The 20,119-nt window shown below is 41.4% G+C and overlaps 2 protein-coding genes across 2 annotated transcripts in view; both read right to left on the bottom strand.

Annotated features, from left to right (window-relative positions):
• The window catches only part of adam19b (ADAM metallopeptidase domain 19b), a gene marked incomplete at both ends in the record, with an annotated part of 62,371 nt that extends 53,536 nt beyond the window's left edge, over positions 1–8,835 (bottom strand). Inside the window, 2 exon segments of the mRNA XM_084332093.1 lie at positions 8,293–8,363; positions 8,707–8,835. Coding sequence (XP_084188219.1) covers positions 8,293–8,363; positions 8,707–8,835 — 200 coding nt within the window.
• Positions 8,836–15,703: 6,868 nt separating this feature from the next.
• The window catches only part of thg1l (tRNA-histidine guanylyltransferase 1-like), a 49,437-nt gene continuing 45,021 nt past the window's right edge, over positions 15,704–20,119 (bottom strand). The window contains exons 6-7 of the mRNA XM_084332246.1: positions 17,500–17,607; positions 15,704–16,871 (exon numbers count right to left, since the gene is read on the bottom strand). Coding sequence (XP_084188372.1) covers positions 16,710–16,871; positions 17,500–17,607 — 270 coding nt within the window. The 3' untranslated portion in view covers positions 15,704–16,709. The remainder of the gene's footprint in view (positions 16,872–17,499; positions 17,608–20,119) is intronic.

Below are 20,119 nucleotides of genomic sequence, written 5' to 3'. Positions count from 1 at the left end.
GTGAGCGGCATGGGGGGGGGGGGGGGGGGGAGGAGGGTGGATGAGTTGAGCCACAGTTCTGTGAAGGAGCGGGACAGTTCATTCCTCCGTGACCTCAACATAACCGATCTTTTATTCAACTTCCCACTGTGAAGAATGAACATTTTCCAGTCGATGGAACACACTGCCATAAGGACAGCGTTTGACTTGTCAGAGCAGGCTCACATCTCTCGTATGTTACACCAGTTGTGCTGTGCATCTCTCTTAATAATAATAATAATAATACTAATAATAATAATACTAATAATAATAATAATAATAATAATAATAATAATAATAATAATAATAATAATAATAATAATAATAATAATAATAATATTAATAATAATAATAATTATTGGGGGCGGCTACGTGGCGTAGTGGGCAAGGCGCTCGCCACGAATGACGGAGACGCTGGGCTTGCCTGTTCGAGCCCAGCGCTCCACATTGCTTTCGTCATTCATACTAATACACATTGGCCGTATTAGGGGGTGGGAAACTGATGGGTGGGGATCGGGCGTTGTGGACAGCGACTCCTACAGGTCGATTGGTGCGCCTGCGCAGTAGAATCAGGAAGTGTCGCGGGCAGCGTGAGCCTCCCACGCGTTACTCCTCGCCACTGAGAGATCGAGCTGCGCAGGTGAAAAGATGCGACTGCTGTTACCTCAAGTACCGGAGGGGACTTGTGCTATGTATGACTTAGTCCACATTGCAGCCGGCTTGTGGGAGGCAAGAAACAGCGTTCGTGACAGGGGAGGGTTGAATTGGATGATACGAAATTGGGATGGGAGAAAATATAGAAAATGGGAGAAAAAGTGGATCAAAAATAATAATAATAATAATTATTATTATTATTATTATTATTATTATTATTATTATTATTATTATTATTATTATTATTATTATTATTATTATTATTATTATTATTATTATTATTATTATTATTATTATTATTATTATTATTATTATTATTATTATCTCTCTTATCAGGTTAATGGTAAATGGACTGCATTTATATAACAGCTTTTATCCAAAGCACTTTGCAACTTATGCCTCACATTCACTCACACATTCACACACGTGATGGCGAAGGCAACCATGCAAGGTGCCAACCTGATCATAAGGAGCAGTTAGGGGTTAAGTGTCTTTGATCAAGGACACTTTGACACACTGCCCGGGAGGGGCCGGAATCTAACCGGGAACCTGCCAATCACTGAACGACCTCTCTAACTCCTGAGCCACTGTCACCCCGGTTGAGACACAAAAGCACATTTAGAGTATGTATTGACGTGTGGTTGTCAGATCAAATAGCATAACCACACACAGCACGTGGGTATTGCGTGACTTGATCAATAATACTTGGGGCTAAAAAAAAACATTTCACGTTCTGTCATCCCCTTTCACTGATCCTCCTTTGGTTGTAAATGAAGAGTTAAAGCCCCAATGCATGACTTTCTTTTTTAAATATCAACATGGGGCACACTCACATACGTTCTTGAGAGAGCTCAATCTGTAGATGGAAATGTGCTTTTTCTTTCTTACTTTCCTAATCCATCGTAAATAAGAATATAGACCTGTTTCACTCCAATGTTTACAAATATAAACAAACATTTAAACCAACAAAATACAGCAGATACAATGAAAAATGTATATTTACCTGTTGTTTAGTGTTAGTCATTGTATTGAAAGGTCAGCTCTCTCTCATCAACTAGAGTACACAATACTGCAGCCAGAATGCTGACTAGCACTAAAAAGAGAGACCACATCACCCCAGTTTTAGCCTCCCTTCACTAGTTCCCAGTCCAGTACAGGATCCATTTTATGGTTTTATTATTTGTTTTCAAAGCCCTCAGTGGCCTGGCTCCCTCTTATGAAATGGATCTCCTCTCCCCCCATGTTGCTCCTAGATGGCTTAGGTCCTCTCTTCTGGTGGTCCCTCCATCTAGGCTGAAGAATAGACCTTTGCAGTTGCTGCCCCAAACCTGTTCTACATTTAAATCCAGGTTAAAAACCTACCTGTTTACCCAGGCCTTTTAGCTTTTAAACTGGGCTTTTTTATTCTGGAGAGTTTGATTGCATACCTACCCTGTTTTATGTTGTTTATCTGTCTATTCTTTACTTGTTGTTATATGTGTCGTATTTGTATTGCTTTGTGTTTTATCATAGTGCAATTTATATGTACAGTACAGCACTTACTTACTTACTTACTTACTTACTTACTTACTTACTTACTTACTTACTTACTTACTTACTTACTTACTTACTTACTTACTTACTTACTTACTTACTTACTTACTTACTTACTTATTTACTTACTTAAGAAAGAAATAAAGAACGAACAAACGAAAGAAAGAAAGAAAGAAAGAAAGAAAGAAAGAAAGAAAGAAAGAAAGAAAGAAAGAAAGAAAGAAAGAAAGAAAGAAAGAAAGAAAGAAAGAAAGAAAGAAAGAAAGAAAGAGAGAGAGAAAGAAAGAAAGAAAGAAAGAAAGAAAGAAAGAAAGAAAGAAAGAAAGAAAGAAAGAAAGAAAGAAAGAAAGAAAGAAAGAAAGAAAGAAAGAAAGAAAGAAAGAAAGAAAGAAAGAAAGAGAGAAGAAAGAAAGAAAGAAAGAAAGAAAGAAAGAAAGAAAGAAAGAAAGAAAGAAAGAAAGAAAGAAAGAAAGAAAGAAAGAAAGAAAGAAAGAAAGAAAGAAAGAAAGAAAGTAAGAAAGTAAGTAAGTAAGTACTTACTTACTTACTTACCCATTTGTTTACATTCAGATCACTGTTTAGGCTTTTCTTTCTTACAACATTTGCATAGTAACGTTTATACTGTTGCACAAGTGTAAACTGCCAACTGTGAAGAAACGTTCACTCACAGCTCTTCCTTGTAAAGCAGGGGGTTTACAACTCACACTATGTGTTTCAAGAGTAGTGTTTTTTTTCCCTGTTAGCGACCGGAAACCTTTTCAAGAAATTATGTTGCATCACCTTCTTGAGAAATGTAATAAGACACCTCAGTTAACAGCCATATGTCTTTACATAATGTCAAGAACCTTCCAGAAAGCATTGTGACATCGATTCAATGTTGGAATTAACATGAAAATCATAATTTTATCAGAATCATCGTATAAATATCTTGGCATCTGGCTTGATGAGAAATGTACATTTAAATGCCATGTAGATAATCTTGCAAGTAAAATGCGACAGAAGGTTGGCTTTTGGTCCAGAAACAGAACCAGATTTCCTATGCTTATCAGAAGGAGGGTCGTTGAAGCTGTTTCTGTGTCTGTTTTGGATTATGGAGACGTAGTTTATAGTCATGCTGCTGCTTCCACTCTAAAGCCTCTGGACTCTGTATAATAATACATATAATGTATATAATGGGCGCCATAACTGTCACCAGTGATAAATCTAAGGGCAGAATTATATTAACATTCTGCCCTTAGATGTATCACTGGTGACAGTTATGGCGGCCATCATTGTATCCTATAGATAAGGTCGGGTGGTCCTCTCTGGCAGAGAGACGTGACTTGCATTCTGTTTCTGTATGAAGCCATTATTGGTGATCTCCCACCCTACATCACTTCATTGCTGGATAGAAACTCAGACCCTATCACTTTCACTCTGGTGGTTGGCTTACACTTAAGGTCCCCAGAGTTTGCACTGAAGTAGGAAAATCTGCTTTTAGCTTCTGTGCCCCCGACACGTGCACTGTTTTGCAAAGCATCTTAAAACTCAATACATTACTATCTATTGGTCGGTTTGAATCTTTAATCGAGGATAAATAAAGATTTAATTATTTGGTTGAGGTTGAAAATACAATTTTGAATCAAAGGTTGAATCAACGTTGAATTCATGTTGACAACTGATTTCTTTATGTTGATAATGCAACATTGAATCACTGTTGTTGACTACATTTCAACGATAGTTACACTGACGTTTTAATATTGATCCAACATGTTTCCATTTCAGTTTGCTATCTGGGTTAAAGGTTGACATTCCCCCACCCTAATGCAGGGCAAGATGGCCAAAATATCATAGCACAATATCTTTCTTTAGTTTTGATGGTATAGCAGTATACAACGATAGTTTTCCAGTACAAATCACAATGTGATATGACATCCTTTTTACGTCTTTATCTTGTAATACAATTGTCACAATGCTATTTTGTTCAAATGGTGTCTTTCCTTTACCTTCTTTTAATACTGCTGCAAGGAACAATGCTTTGATTAATTAAAGAAATATGCAGTATGTATATATATATTAATTTGTATTTAACCAGGTTAGACCCATTGAGATTTAAATCTCTTTTCCAAGAGCAACCTGGCCAAGAATGGCAGCAGTACACCAGTTTCAGACAGTACACACAAAACAAAAACAGATCAGCTCAAAAGTGCTTTACAGTAAAATGCAGGGAAGCCATGTACACCTCTTCCTCGGTCTCCCCTATCTCTCTCACTCACTCTCTCTCTCTCACTCACTCTCTCTCTCTCTAACTCTCTCTCTCTCTCTCACTCTCACTCTCTGTCTCTGTCTCTCTCTCTCTCTCTCTCTCTAACTCTCATTCCCTCTCTCTCTCACTCTCTCTCTCTTACACACACACCTATATTATAGCACACACACACACACACCTATATAACTATTTCACAAACACACACACACACACACACACACACACACACACACACACACACACACACACACACACACACACACACACACACACACACACACACACACACACACACACACACACACACACACACACACACACACACACACACACACACACACACACACACACACACACACACACACACACACACACACACCACCACACACATAATGTGACTGATGGTAAGCACTCTTCCAGAGGCTAATCTAACAGCTTGACCACCTGATAGAGAGTTGGGGGGCCTGTCCCTCAGGAGACAGAGAGTAGGGGGGGGGGGCCTTCCCTCAGGTGACAGAGAGTAGGGGGGGCCCTTCCCTCAGGGGACAGAGAGTAGGGGGCCTGTCCCTCAGGAGACAGAGAGTAGGGGGGCCCTTCCCTCAGGGGACAGAGAGTAGGCGGGCCCTTCCCTCAGGGGACAGAGAGTAGGGGGGCCCTACCCTCAGGGGACAGAGAGTAGAGGGGCCCTTCCCTCAGGGGACAGAAAGTAGGGGGGCCCTACCCTCAGGAGACAGCCAGTCAGACACTTCAGAGTCGAGGTGTGTTCATAGGCGCCCACTTAACGGAGCAGACGATGCACGTGCTCCAGGACTATTGAACTTGGGGGAGCAAGCTTGTCTCTTTGCTCCCTCACTTTTTGATCATATCATATGATATAAATATCCCCCCCCAATATATAAATCTTATCGAACCATAACTACGTAATTTCAATCAAATTAATAATACGCAATGACACTTAATAGCAAGTTTTTAAGTTTCCAAAGATTGTGTGACCCCCCACTTTAATGGTTTGATCCAGTGCCCACGGGCCACGGTTCGTCGGCATGACGTATACGACATGTTGGGGGAGGCGGCTTTTTCGAAAGCCCTTGAAAAATTCAGGCTGGATATTGGATAACATTGTGACTCGTGAGGATTATTCTTCGGCGTTTACATCAAAATGGAGCAAATCATCACGTAAGTCGAACACTGTGACTGTATACTAAATGCGCAAACAGATTGAAACTGAATATTTCTCGTATGGTGAGCCTCGGCGCTGCACCGAGTGAATCCAGAGATACAGGATGGTGCGCAGGCGCTGTGATCACCCAACGGCGGAAATAATGCCGCTTTGAGCAGTTTATAAAAAAATATTAAAAATATTTATTAGCAACGCCGAGCTTTCAAACCATCCCGTATCTCTGTGCGAACCCCTCGTGCAACTGTGAGCACCTTTGTAATGTCTCTGTGATACTTGTATAACGAACGGTTCGGCCAGAACCAGTCCTTCATGGTAAATCTAGGTTGGTTTCCCATTGAGGAGCAAGTGACTGTGGATTCACTCGGTGCAGCACAGTCACGAAAGGGGACCCTGATGTAAACAAGACAAACGTCTTTCTCTGGTCTGCATCCCCTTAACACTTTGACTGCCTAAAAACGCTTTACAGCGTCATTGCTGGCCATGCTAAAGTTGCCGGGGGACGCTGTACAGCGTCCTTATATCAATATTTCAAAAATCTGGAATCGGATTCATATTCCCCCTCCGCTGGCCTGATATCCACCAGCAGGACCCACTGAGCTCTCTGGCGGTTCAGGAGCGCCATCTGGTGGCCGATCGGCGCAACCGCTTAACAGGAAGCGCAGTAGAGGTTTTGCTGGTCGGCCCTATTACTTCCGGCCACTCGGTATAGGTTCCGGCACTCTAGCTCGTCACTCTACATAGCGATCGATTGCCAATAACTCGATAAACAACATGATTTGGACGTATATACCATTATACAAGCTGGAGATGGACCGGGTAATAATATATCCCATAATGATAAAATTTCTACTCGACGATGATCGCCCAACGGCGCGCGGAGACTGGGGTGAGTTTCAGCGTGTAACGTTACCATCTTCGATACTAACTGCTTTTATCAACATTTGACCCACATTAGATGATTGGTATAACGCTGCCCACGGAATTATAAACGCCCCCTCGCCCATCCGGTCAACATCAGATGACGTGTAGTAACTTCTAGAAGTACGTCTAGTTGGAATTTTTTATATCGCGCTGATTGCCATCAAACTGTATTTCATCATCAATATAATGCATTTGGGGCTATATATCACGTTCTGGAGAAAGTTGCAGAAGAGATGAAAACATACTTATACATTAGACCATACTTTACTATGAATATGTGAATGAAAAAGTTTAACGTTGCTACACAATGAACAATACATATAGGACTTTGAATGGGCCCTAATAATGGCAATGTAGCAATAGAATTTAAAAAGTTATAGCCCTGCAAAGAAGGGGACTTTCTCCATAGACAAATAGCGCTGGCAATCTATGGTATATCATTAATTTAACCCAAGGCAACCAAAGTGTTAACAATTGTGTGTATTGAGCCGTACTGTATTGTACCCATTCTGCAATCTGTTAAATAAAGTTTTCATTCATTCAGCCGCCGCGCTCACTGGGGCTATTGATAGCGTCAATTAGTTGTTGTTGTTGTTGTTGGTGCTGCGGATGTGAACGGGGCTGGAGGGGCTTTGGGAGGATGGGAAAGTTATTATTATTATTATTATAATAGTAATTGGCTATCATACGTGCCTAGCTAGCGTTAGCTAAAAGAGCCCTCGCAGTGAAGTTATTATTATTATAGCTATCATACTGCAATATAAACTGAGTTTTATAGTGAAAAGAGCAGCTTTATTTTGGTCAAGATTGAAGGCTCTATATTGCAGGAAATTGCACATACAGGTGTTCATTAAATGTAAAAAAAAAAAAAAAAAAAAAAAAATTGCACCCCCACTTTCAACTATAACTAGGCGGCCATGGGTGTGTTCATCATGACTGACACTAGAGAGAGCGGTGAAGCACACTGTGGCAGCAGAGTGGTGGTGCTGCTCCTTGGGTTTCCTCTCCAAGATTCATAAAATATTCCACTCTTACTCACACGCTCGCCAAGATCCAGGTGTGATGAAACCAGGGGAACCCTCTCTGTCACACTGTCCGGTACGCAGGCCCTATAGTGACCCTCTCTGTCACACCGTCCGGTACGCAGGCCCTAGTGACCCTCTCTGTCACACCGTCCGGTACGCAGGCCCTAGTGACCCTCTCTGTCACACTGTCCGGTACGCAGGCCCTATAGTGACCCTCTCTGTCACACCGTCCGGTACGCAGGCCCTATAGTGACCCTCTCTGTCACACCGTCCGGTACGCAGGCCCTAGTGACCCTCTCTGTCACACTGTCCGGTACACAGGGTCACTCTCTTCCTCTCCTTTCCCGTCACCCTTCCATTGTCAGCGGACAGCATCTCACTTCCTGTTTGCCCGAGGCACACGGATCGGGTGTCGTCCCTCTGTCCTCCATACTCCTCTCCTTCCCTCCCTCCCTAGTACATCACTCTCTTCCTTTCTCCCTCCCTCCCTTCTGTTCCTACAAAAGGAATGGACCCTTCCTCACGTGACAGGGTGATAGACAGGCCTCCATCTGGTCAAATAGTAACAATACTAGAACTCTACGGGTCAAACACACATGTGGCTAGGAAGCTTTTGGTATGAAACACAACAACAACAACAACAACAACAACAACAACAACAACAACAACAACAACAACAACAACGACAGTACAGTACTTTATGGAGAGTCACTCACAGGTTTTTCTCCAGGTGCAGAGTCAGCTCCTGTCCCTCAGCCTGGACCACGACCACCGCCTGGGAGGGGTGCTGCCGTGGGAACACAACATCTGGATCATTCAGAACCGCTCATGTTTGTCTGATGTCAAAATCAACAATATAATTTACAGGGGAGATGCTGTTGCTGTTTGTTATTATTTATTTGTTTTTTCAAAATGCCTAATTAATTGTTTTCTATTACCAATTCAATTACTACAGTAATTTAATAATTAATTTAATTGGTAAAACGGGATTGCAGGCTATATTTATACAAGCCTATTGGAAATAGGAGAGAAAGAGGGAGAAAGAGAGGGGGGGGAGAGAGAGGGGGAGAGAGAGAAAGATAAATAGAGAGAGAGAGGGAGAGAGAGAGAGAGGGAGGGGGAGAGCTCACCTCTCCGCTGGAGGAGCCCTCCTGTTGTCCGGGGTGCAGCCATCTGGGATAGGTAATCTCATAAATCTCTACGTGCTCCAGGCTGCTCTTCAGAAAACTCTGTCGGTCCACCTCTGATGATAAAGTCATGTGTTGTTACTTGTTGTTGTTACTTGTTGTTAGCCGTAACATTCATCTCCAGGATTGTTGACAGTCTCTATTGTTATTCGTGATATCAAGGGGCAATACCATAAAATATTACAATTCCAATGGCTATTTGAGCAATAAGAATTGGTTCAGCTCTGTTGGTTTAAAAAAAAAAAACTAAATGAAAACATCTACATTTCAGATTAATTATGCATGCACAGCGAACCAAGAGTTCGTTGGTAAATCCAAACATATTCCCAAACGCAATCACAATATATTCCACTATAAAAATATAATTGCGTGTCTCGGTAATTGGCTCGGGGTAATAATAATAAAAAGGGACTCACCGCTGTACGCGTCGCCTCCAGATAAAGTAGACACCTCACACTGTATGGAAACTATCAGACACAGACACAGCAGGGCAGACCGAACAGCATCAAAACACACATCAACGCGGTCAGGACGCACTCCAGGACACATCCTAAAACAAGCGGCTCCCTTACTAAACGTGGTCGCCTATTGATGTGAAAGGTGCAGAGCTCGTGCACCGAAGAACGTCAAACCGAGAGAAAAAAAGAATCTAGCTATAGACACCGTTGGTTAAACATCGCGCTGAGCCGCTGTCGGTTTTTAGATGGATGGGATGCTTGCAGACCCTGCGAGCGGCTTCTCTTTTCTCTCTAACCCATTTTCATTCGGATGAGCCACCAGCCACGAGCCACACAGCCCCTCCCCTCCAGAACTGTACCGTAACGAGATCAGGCAATGCACGATGGAAAAATATGGATCACTATATCACAAACGTCTGTACTTTATAGCATAATAATAATAATAATAATAATAATAATAATAATAATAATAATAATAATAATAATAATAATAATAATAATAATAATAATAATAATAATAATAATAATAATAATAATAATAATAATAATAATAATAATTATTATTATTATTATTATTATTATTATTATTATAATTATCATATTATAACCGATATAGGGCATGCAATCATCATATTTTTATAGTCAGAGTAAATTATATTGCTTTCATTGTTTATTTTTCTCATGTTTTTATATGCAGATCTAATTTTATTGCCTATATTTATTGTCTTTCTTCTATTACCCTGCCCATACCTGTACCCCCCCCCAAGAGGATCCCAAGAGGATCACTAAAGGAATATCTCATCTTATCTCATAATACAAATCACATTATCTAACGTTACACATACAACACTTTAAATGTATAGGTTACCCAGTAACCTAGTTAATATAGATCCAAATTGAATAGCCTTTAGCCAGTGTAGTTCTTGTAGCCTATATCCGTATTATCCTGTTAAGATGTATATCCAGTTTTTTTAGCCATAGCCTAGAGCCCATATTTCTTGTCACAAAACATTTATGGAGGTTGGTAATGAGGCGAGCACACACAGGTGGTTTTCTTGAGTGAGCAAAGGTATGTTCATGCCTGTCCGACTGGCTAAATCTCCAACTTAAGTCGCTTCTTAAAATAAATAAATAACTTCCAGATTAACATATTTTTCAAAGGAAATGCTGAGGCAGTGTAAAATATCATCTAAGGGAAAAATGCACACTATGGTCAAATCAAAATGCTCAACAAATATCCTGGTTAGATATTACAGGCTGTTAAATCAGCTACAATCTTTTCATAGCTATAGGTCAAAAAAATAAAGGTAGAGCTCTTAGGCTACGTTCACACTGCAAGCCTTAGTGCTCAATTCTGATTTCGTTTTTTTGTTTGACGGTTACATTATACATAATTTTTTTTATGTGGCCAATATCAGATTCCAGTGTGAACTGGTCATGCTCCTGAACTGACCCGCACGTGCAAATGAACATTTAATAAGTTAGACGTAAAGAATTGTGGCAAATGTCAATCTAGAGTGACCTAAGAGTTGAAAGTGGCATGACTGTTCAGACTGAGGTCGCATCAGCGTCTATGGGTTCCTGAAAAGTGCTTTATAAATAAATTGTATTATTATTATTATTATTATTGCAAAAGATCGGATATGAAAGTGGCCCAAATCTAAATAGATTCCGTGTGATGTGTGCTGTTCACCCTGTCATGAAAAAACCCAGATCTGAGTCACTTTGACTGCAGTCTGAATGTAGCCTTAGAGAGCCATGCATGGTAACCAAACCTGGTACAGTAACAAACTACAGTATGTCTCTCCACTACAGGCAGCCCTCCGGTCATTCATACTGAGCCGTTATTTCTAAGTGTGTTAAATGTGTCACAGGCTGCATGCCAGGTGGAGTGTGTGTGGTATTCTTAGATCTGGTGACAGTACAGCTAAGCACATTCATTCAGGTCTCCTCTAAATAGGAGTCCTGGCAACAAGACAAGGCTCCTCATTATTGAGCCAGGTATTGATTTTCGAGGTTATTCCATTAAATCCTACCGGCCTCTTTACCGGCAACGAGCGGGAGATGTTATAAAACACTAATATATTCAAAAAGACTGAGAACTGTGACTTGTGTACTGAAACGGGGACATTTGATATTCACCCACAGAGGGGACCACGCCCCGGCACAAGAGGCTTAGGGGTCTGAAAGAGGATCATGTTAGGGAGTTTGACAGATCAAGTGCGGTTAGGCTACTCTGTATATTCTAAATGTCATTCATGATATCAAATGATCCTATATTTTCAGAAGAGCGCACTAGGGGAGAGACATACAGTATGTGCCCAGGGTGTGTGGGCTAGGAGAGGGACAGGCAGATGGCCAGGGTCAGCGTGCAGAGACTGCCCACGGCAGATAGCTGGCATTCCCCCTATAGCTGCCAACGCCAACTTGACCAGGCATGCATGTGTGTTGCTATAAAAGTTTGCTTCTCTTTTCGACGTAATGAAACTGTGACCGTTTTTACAAGGAGACAGCAATTGGCCACAGAACCCACTGCTTAACATATCCAGTGCCGTTCACGTGAATTCTCGTTTCTGTGCCCCAACGGTTCAGTGCCATAAACGAAGATTCTCGTTTCTGGGTTGTTTTGAATTTTTTCCGATTTTAATACCCGATTCATTCTCAGGGTGCTGTGTGTTGGCTGACAAATGCATAGTGGGAATCCGAAGGTGCAGTACCGGCCGCATCCTACCAGGCGGCGGTATCGAGCTACATTTCTAACATTGTATCCTCAGCTGTGGAATGACTCCAGGTCTCAGATTTCATTTCTTGTTCTCGGCGAAGCACACAGTTCAGCCGGTTACATCGAAGCCCATCAATTATGCTTGATCCGTATGTTATGGTTGTTTATAATGTCGATCAAATGGGGATTGGATCTACCAGATGGCGATCAAGAAATTGGAATATTTTTTTTGGATTACTTTCGGCCGAAGGTAAGAGCGATTTGACGTAAATTCTAGCCTGATCCTGCAATGCCTTCTTAGCGATCGGGCTGGTAACCGTGTCGTGTTCAATGCGAATGCCGTTACCGACACTCGAATAATCAGAAACGACCCCCCCCCCCCCTTTCATGCGTTCATGATGGAACATAATACCGATAATGTGGACTTGAATCCGGAACAATAGCGGGTTCAGGCGAAGAACGCTAGAGTCCACAATGTAATCGATGTGTAGCGCTATTACTCAGCATTTCATGGATTACGATAGACCGCCCTAAAACCATACTTATATTCACCACGGTATAACACAGGAACGTATGGATGAATTTTTTATTTTTTATTTGCATCTTGACCGGAAGAAACCCAGTGTCAAATGACTATAGTACTGTATCCACATAGGCTAGCTATAATATAGAATATGGTTATAGCTCTACAAACAAGGTGACCGTTTACATGGGGTTAATAGGTGGCATGAGGGGTTAACGATGAGTAAGAGGCGTGGCACTGGATGTGTTAAAGGGGCACATCACCCAAAACATGCAGATTTATTTTGCACATAATCTCACACACAAGTCCAAAAACTCTAAAAAGTTTTGCGCACGTTCATTTAGTTTGGCGGCTATTGAGAGTAAATAAGTTTGAATATGGCCACCAGTGATGTCATTGGGGGACATTGAATCCTTGTGTTGTGTTAAGTTAATTACAGCACTGTGAAATAATGTAGATGAAAAAAATAATAGCAATAACTTGTCTTATACAACTCAGGTCCATGGACGACAGTTACGGTCTGGGCAGCTCTCAGTTTATGAGCCTATAGGGTTCCTATTCACAGAATGGCTTTCTGTCTACAGCCTGCCGGCTGTGGAACTCTCTGCCCAGGGCCATCCAAAACTCCCCCACTATTGCTGTCTTCAAGAGGGGTGTGAAGCGACATCTGCAACAATAGGTTGCAGTGGGTGCTTGGCCACCACTCTTGAAGAACAGGAACATGACAAAAAGTAGATAAAAAAAAAAGAACAGGAACATGACATGCTGTAATGAGGCTCTTTCAGAAAATTGTGTAGTCTATTATCTACTTGTTTTATCTATCTTGTCTTCTTAACTCTTTCTTTGTGATTTATTGTATTCTTCTTGGGACCATGTTGGAAACCAATCGACAGACTTTCACATGTTATCCTTGTACCCCTTGTTTTTATACTTTTGTATAAATTGTATGTACTAAATAAAAATCAATCATACCTTACCTTATAATTTTATTGAGCTGTAATTAACACAAGGATTCCCAGATGACATCACCCATGGCCATATTCAAACTCATTCACTCTCAATAATTGTCAAAAATGAATGTCATTGTCATAAATGAATGTGAGCAAAACAGTTTTTGGATGTGGGTGAGATTATGAGCAAAATAAACCAACATTGCTTTTTGGTGAAGTGCCCCTGAGATTATGAGCAAAATAAATCAACATTGCTTTTTGGTGAAGTGCCCCTTTAACTTCTCTAGCTCCTTGTCAGCTGTATTAGGTAAAGAATCTGCAAGTCGTGTACACTCCCGTACTATGCTCACAGATGGTGTATTTCTTTGATTGTACGTACTAAGCAGTTTTTTTCTGTGTTTTCGCTGTGACCGGCGTTATCTTTGGAGTGCCCCTTTAACTGCTTAATTCATGTCACCCGTTATCATTTTTGTTTGGCTCCTGCTTAAACTTCTTATCCATTCCGATGATTTATTTGTTTATATACCGGACTGTGGAATCTGTTCTGTATATAATATGACAGCACTTGGTTTATGGTTCCATCTTTGGCTTTGTTTCACTGGGGCTTTGTCACTTTTAACTTAGCTCTATGAGTGATTGCTTACTTCTATACTTTGCCTTTTCTGTGTGAGCTATTGGACACCTGAAGTTCCCTTGGGATGAATGAAAGTACCTATCTAAGTTGTTAAAGGAACACACCAACTATTTGGGAAATTAACTTATTTGCCATCTACCCTGGAGTTAGACAAGCCGATACATACCCTTTTCTTCTCTGTGCATGCATTAGGCTTAGGGAACAGCCGCAATGTTAGCCTAGCTTAGCGTCATTCACTGGAAGTAGGTGTGCCAGTGTAGCCTAGTTCCCAACAGTCACAAAATACACTCCAAATACAATTCCTGTAAACATGCTGTGACCTGTGTATTTACTAGGGCTGTCCCCGACTAAGGATTTGGATGGTCGACTAGGATTGGCCAAAATTTGCCATTAGTCGACTATTGGTCGACAAAAAAAAAGAAAAAAAAAAGTATAATATTTTAAATTGTTTATTAAATTTTTTTATCATTCCATTTGGGCTGTGGGGGGTGCTTAATGTTTGAAGGAGTCGACTGAAGGCTTCTTGTCCTCTGCAAAAGCATGCAATTGGTCCATCTTGATATTTGTCTAGTATAGTGTGTTCATTAGATGGGTGAAATCCTCTTTCAGTGCCTCTGTGCCTGTTTTCGTAGGCAGTTAGCCTCTGGTATGCGTGCCATTAGCGTTAGCCACGCTTCTATGCCTCTTTTCTTTTGAAAAAAATGATAAAAAAAATAAAATAAAAAAATTAATATATATATATATATTTTTTTTTTATTATATTCGACTAAGAGGTTGGCCAGTCGACTACGGCCCCTTTCTACCGATTAGTCGACTAATCGATTAATAGGGGTCAGCCCTAGTATTTACCATGTGAAAAAAAAACAGATATATACTCGGATTTTTTTTTGCCAAACCACTGCTGCCTGGGCAACAGGGCATAAAATTATTGCTTCCCCCCGACAAAAAATATTGATTAATGAATTTATCATTTAAAGAATGTTGGCAGGTCCAAAAGGAATATTGTTTACATGTTGCAGGCATGTATCCCCTCCATCCATACTTCCCATTTCCCTACGTGGAATATACCTGATTGAATAAATGACATGCTGATGCTCTAGTGCAACATCTAGTGGCTAAATGTTATCTATAGCACCTTTAAAGAGGACATTATGTATCTTTTAAAATAATGTATACAACATGTTTGTTCAAGTCTAAATCTAATTGTAATTGTTTATTTTCAAACACATCTTTTCTCCCTTGTATTAAACATAGTTTTTTGGTCGGTGTAGCAACACACACATTTTCAAATTAATTATTTCCTTCCCTGCCTGGCTACCACACACCTGAGAGCAAAACAACGTTTACAGATGGGTAGGCCTGGGCCATGTTCCTATCTCCAAAAGGCACAAGCATATTGATAAATCAAAGCCAATTCATCCCATTGTTGTACATCATGAGGGGAAGCAATTCTGAACAGCTTGTTAGGCTTGTTAATCTCAAGACGCCAAACTATTTTCCATATTAAATGAAGAAAGACAGTGACTGTAAGGGGAGAACATGACAAAACAGTTTAATTAAAGATCCAGTACAAAGAAAATCTTGTTTTTCAATCTTATTAAATCTTTTTAGAATTTTCTTTTACAGAAAGTATGTTGTATCATGTTGTTAACATTTGCCAAAATGATGACTAAAGACCTTTGATGTCTATCCCCGGATATCAACAGAATCAAGCCATGTATCAATCATCTATATAGTGTCTAGTGAACAGAAGACCACGCCCCCTGAGCCTAGTGAGTTAAGCATCTATATATAGTGTCTAGTGAACAGAAGGCCACGCCCCCTCAGCCTAGTGAGTTAAGCATCTATATATAGTGTCTAGTGAACAGAAGGCCACGCCCCCTCAGCCTAGTGAGTTAAGCATCTATATAGACCTGTTCGCTGTATACAAACATACTGTGTTCGAGCCAATCAGCAATACCAACTGAGTCACATGACTAAGTTGCCACATACCTGCACGAGCTGCTGCGCTAAAATAATATACGACGGGGCTCTATGGAGAAACCATGACACTCCCCTGACTAAAAGTAGTTTCAAACGAAAACGGCTGGATGTAATTTTGCCAAATCAGCAGGGCTGTCAAATATATTGTAGTCTGGCCCATTGTTCTGACCAGGATTATGTTCCTTTTTCCCCCTGTGATGCACGCGCACACCGAGTCTGACATGCACAGCGAACAGGTCTATAGTGTCTAGTGAACAGAAGGACACGCCCCCTCAGCCTACTGAGAGTTGGCTGTGCTGAGAGAGGGGCGACCTAAAACACTTGTCAAAACAAATTATACATCTGAAACTGCAGAAATTATACCTATGACACAATAAGCAATTTCTGACTGGATTAAAAAAATCTTTAAGGAACAAATGGCACGACGGCTGTGCGAGAGGTTTCCTGTGAAAGTCAACCAGTGTCAGGTGTCAGATAGGGTTTCACTGTGAGACGGCAGGCGGACATATTGGAACTCAGTGACTCATGGGAAGCAGGATGTTACTTAACACATGGTGTCACTGTCATTAGTCTACATCAGTCTACATCAGTCTGTCTCTGGTCAGACGCTAAAGCCCCTGATGGATCCACTTCAACCGATTCGGAAAAGTCTGGGCTTCCTTCGTGGGAACCATCGTTAGCAGTTCTCATCTTCGAGGACGTCTGCGTGTTCCTCCCAGAACCCGTCCCCTATGATGTCACAGTGGTGGGCCTGCACTCTCCTCCTGCTGCGCATCACGCACACCTCCTTCTCCTCCTCATTGGGACGCTTCACTAGCCTGGTCACGGTCTCCTCTTCCTGAGGAGGAGGGATGAGAGCGGGAGGTGAGCTCGACGAGGGCATTTTTAATTTTATTGTCAAATATTTTCACCCAACAAAACATTTTTTTTGTTCAATAGTGTATCAACAACTTGTTTAGCTTGTTTTCCTCCCAGCTTTTTGTTTCCCCCTCTCCCTTTTGTGAGAGTGGCCAGCAACCTTTACACCAGTACGTACACAAACACCAGCCTGTTCACAAACATTCCTACTAGAGATGTATCTACACACTGTGCACGCACGCACGCACGCACGCACGCACGCACGCACGCACGCACACACACACACACACACACACACACACACACACACACACACACACACACACACACACACACACACACACACACACACACACACACACACACACACACACACACACACACACACACACACACACACACACACACACACACACACACACACACACACACACCTGCATGGGTGTCCACCTCCCACCACATGCACGCACACTCACACACGATCATAATAGTAACAATACTTAAATCAATTAAACAACAAAAAGACAACAAAACAAAATGAGCGAGGGCTTTACTTGCTCATCTACAAAATAAAAATCATTCAAAATGTTTCTTGTCAAGGGACCCACCTTCTGCCAAATGAGAACAGTGCCTTTCCTGTGGAGGAGAGACTCGTTGTTGTAATTGATGTTAAACTCGGCGAACAGGATCTCGTTTTTGTCTGCGGCTAATGTTCCCTGGAAGAGAAAACATTGTCAAAATTACAAATTATGCACATATGATTTGGGGTTTTCCCCAGGGCTGTTGAAGTTACGTTCAGACTGCAGGTGAAAGTGGCCCAATTCTGATTTTCTTTCACTCATGTGACTGTGTGACTGATCACATTTTTTGCGTCACACTTGGACCTTTATCACAATTCTGCGCTGGTGAGTCAGTGAATACAAACATGGAAGACAGCTGTGATGGAGGTGGTCAGTGGAGGGACAGGGAGGTGTTTACCTTTTAAGTATTTGGGGTGATACTTCTGTACAAGCAAAACTTGAGGGGGCGCATCATAACCGGTCCAGTGTTTGAAAGCATATCGAAAGAAGAAATAGCTCTCTATCACCTCCTCCTCGCCTCCATTATCACTACTCACAGATTATCTGGCCTCCACTGCACATCAATTTATAAATTAAACCATGGCATAAACTGTGACTAAGTTCAGTATCCTGCCTGTTTATGTCCATCTTCATTATTGTTCATATGCACCTGCGGGTCAGTCAGTTCAGGAGCGTGACCAGTTCACACTGGATATTGGCCACATTTAAAACACAATGTGAACAGCCAAACAAAAAAATCGGATCTGAGCAACAAATCAGAATTGAGCACTAACGGCCCAAATGCACCGAACGCGGGACGCGGGCGATCAGCGCTTCACTTTCGCTCCCATGTTAACGGGCGTCGCTGTTTACACCGGCCATGAGCAGGCGAATCGCGGGCTGGAAGCGTTGGATTCAGAGGCGTGTGCCACGCGCATTTTCACAGAAATACACTCAATATCTGCATTATTACCACACATATAGATGTTGTTCAACCAGCTAATGTGTCTGTATCTTTCCCAATAGAAATAAAACATACTATACTTTTTCAGGAGTACAGTCACACTGATTTCATCATTCTAAAATGTATTCTAACATTCTAATTAATGAGATAATAACGGGTTATACATGCAAAATGGACAATAGAACACTGGAACTGGAAATCTTTAAAAAATCTTAAACGGAGACTGACTTCGCATAGACTAGGCATTTACAGCTGTTCCAATGTAAATCCGTGCGCTTCCGCCCGCTCTGAAGTCGGACTCGGTGTGGACGGCCACGCAAGCTGTTCTCGCACGAAACCAGCGAGTGCCTGCGGGTGAGGTTCCGGCGTAAGGCTTACAATATGAACGTAGCCATAGTGGAGTTGCTGTACGTCCACTAACGCTGGTCAGGAATGCATTTACATTCAATTAAACCTCAAGACTCTGACTATTCTAATGCTTAATTGTGTTTAAATGTATTTTCTATTTTTCAACCACACAAAAGATTTGCCTACATCACCATAAGAAATAGAATGTCGAGACTCCCGAGGCTCTGGAACTGTCAATCATTCGCCGATTGCGAATGATTATTGGATGATATTGGACAGGGTTGTAGCCAATGAGTGTAGCTTTCCAATGATACCCCACGTGGGGTTGTGCGAATCAGGGATCTAGGTGAAAATTGACGAGCAAAAACCGGAAGTGAAAAACACATGGAATGCTTTGCCGTCAATGAGGAAATGGATTACTGGAGAACTTCATTTTTTTTTACACAGTTTAGCAAAATCACCCATTTCTGAATGGATTCTTATGAAATTTGGACCTGTATTACATAAGACTTCAGGCTATGTTTCCCAGCTTATACAATTCTTTGGGGATATTGCAACTACTACAGAAAAACGTGAGTACACAATTACAAGTACAACTCAAGTTCAGCCCTATGCTACTCTATTGCATTAGCAGCACTAAAAGTGATTTTTCTTTATTGTGTAAGAAACTTCAGAATGTTATCTTTCAAAAGAGACCAGGCTTATGCATGTGCTATAAGTATAAAGATATGCTTTTCAAAAAAAGTATGCAGTTCAAGTAAAAAAAAAATTCCACTTTTCTGGGTGCCTGTTAAGAAGTTAAAGGTCCCCTGTCTTATAAATGGCCTTTTCCAGTGTTTAGCATTGTTTTCTAGCAATCTGGGGCTGTATCAACAATGTCTATTTCTCTAATTCTCATTTTGGCGCACTCCGCCAGTTCAGATCTCAGGAGATGCTCCCACACTGAACTAAGCCATTTGAATTTGACTGTTTTGCTGATGTAGAAAGAATTCTCATCTGCATAGTAACGCCCCCTCTATGTAAGAATTATCATCTGCATAGTAACACCCCCTCTATGTTTGTAACCACCGCGCACACTCAACCATTATTTATTGCAGTACACAAGCAAATGCGTTGAATTGAAGTTTAACAGTTAGTTAGCATTGGGTTAGCATTTTAAAACGTTATGAGCAAGACGGGCAAGATATGTTGTGCTGTTCCTGACTGCCAAGCAGCGAATACGTCCTTGCATTAATTTCCTGATGATGTCGTGATCGGCCAGCAATGGGCCAAGTTTGTTTTGTTTTTGGAGACCCACCGAATGTTTGTCCCAACTGCTCGGAGTCCGGTGTGTACCGCACATTTTTGCAAGGAGGA

The sequence above is a fragment of the Notolepis coatsorum genome, assembly GCF_963971535.1.
Source record: "Notolepis coatsorum genome assembly, chromosome: 16".
Taxonomy (NCBI): Eukaryota; Metazoa; Chordata; class Actinopteri; order Aulopiformes; family Paralepididae; genus Notolepis; species Notolepis coatsorum.
Note: the sequence above shows the minus strand (reverse complement) of the source record. Positions and strands in the feature narration are given on the sequence as shown.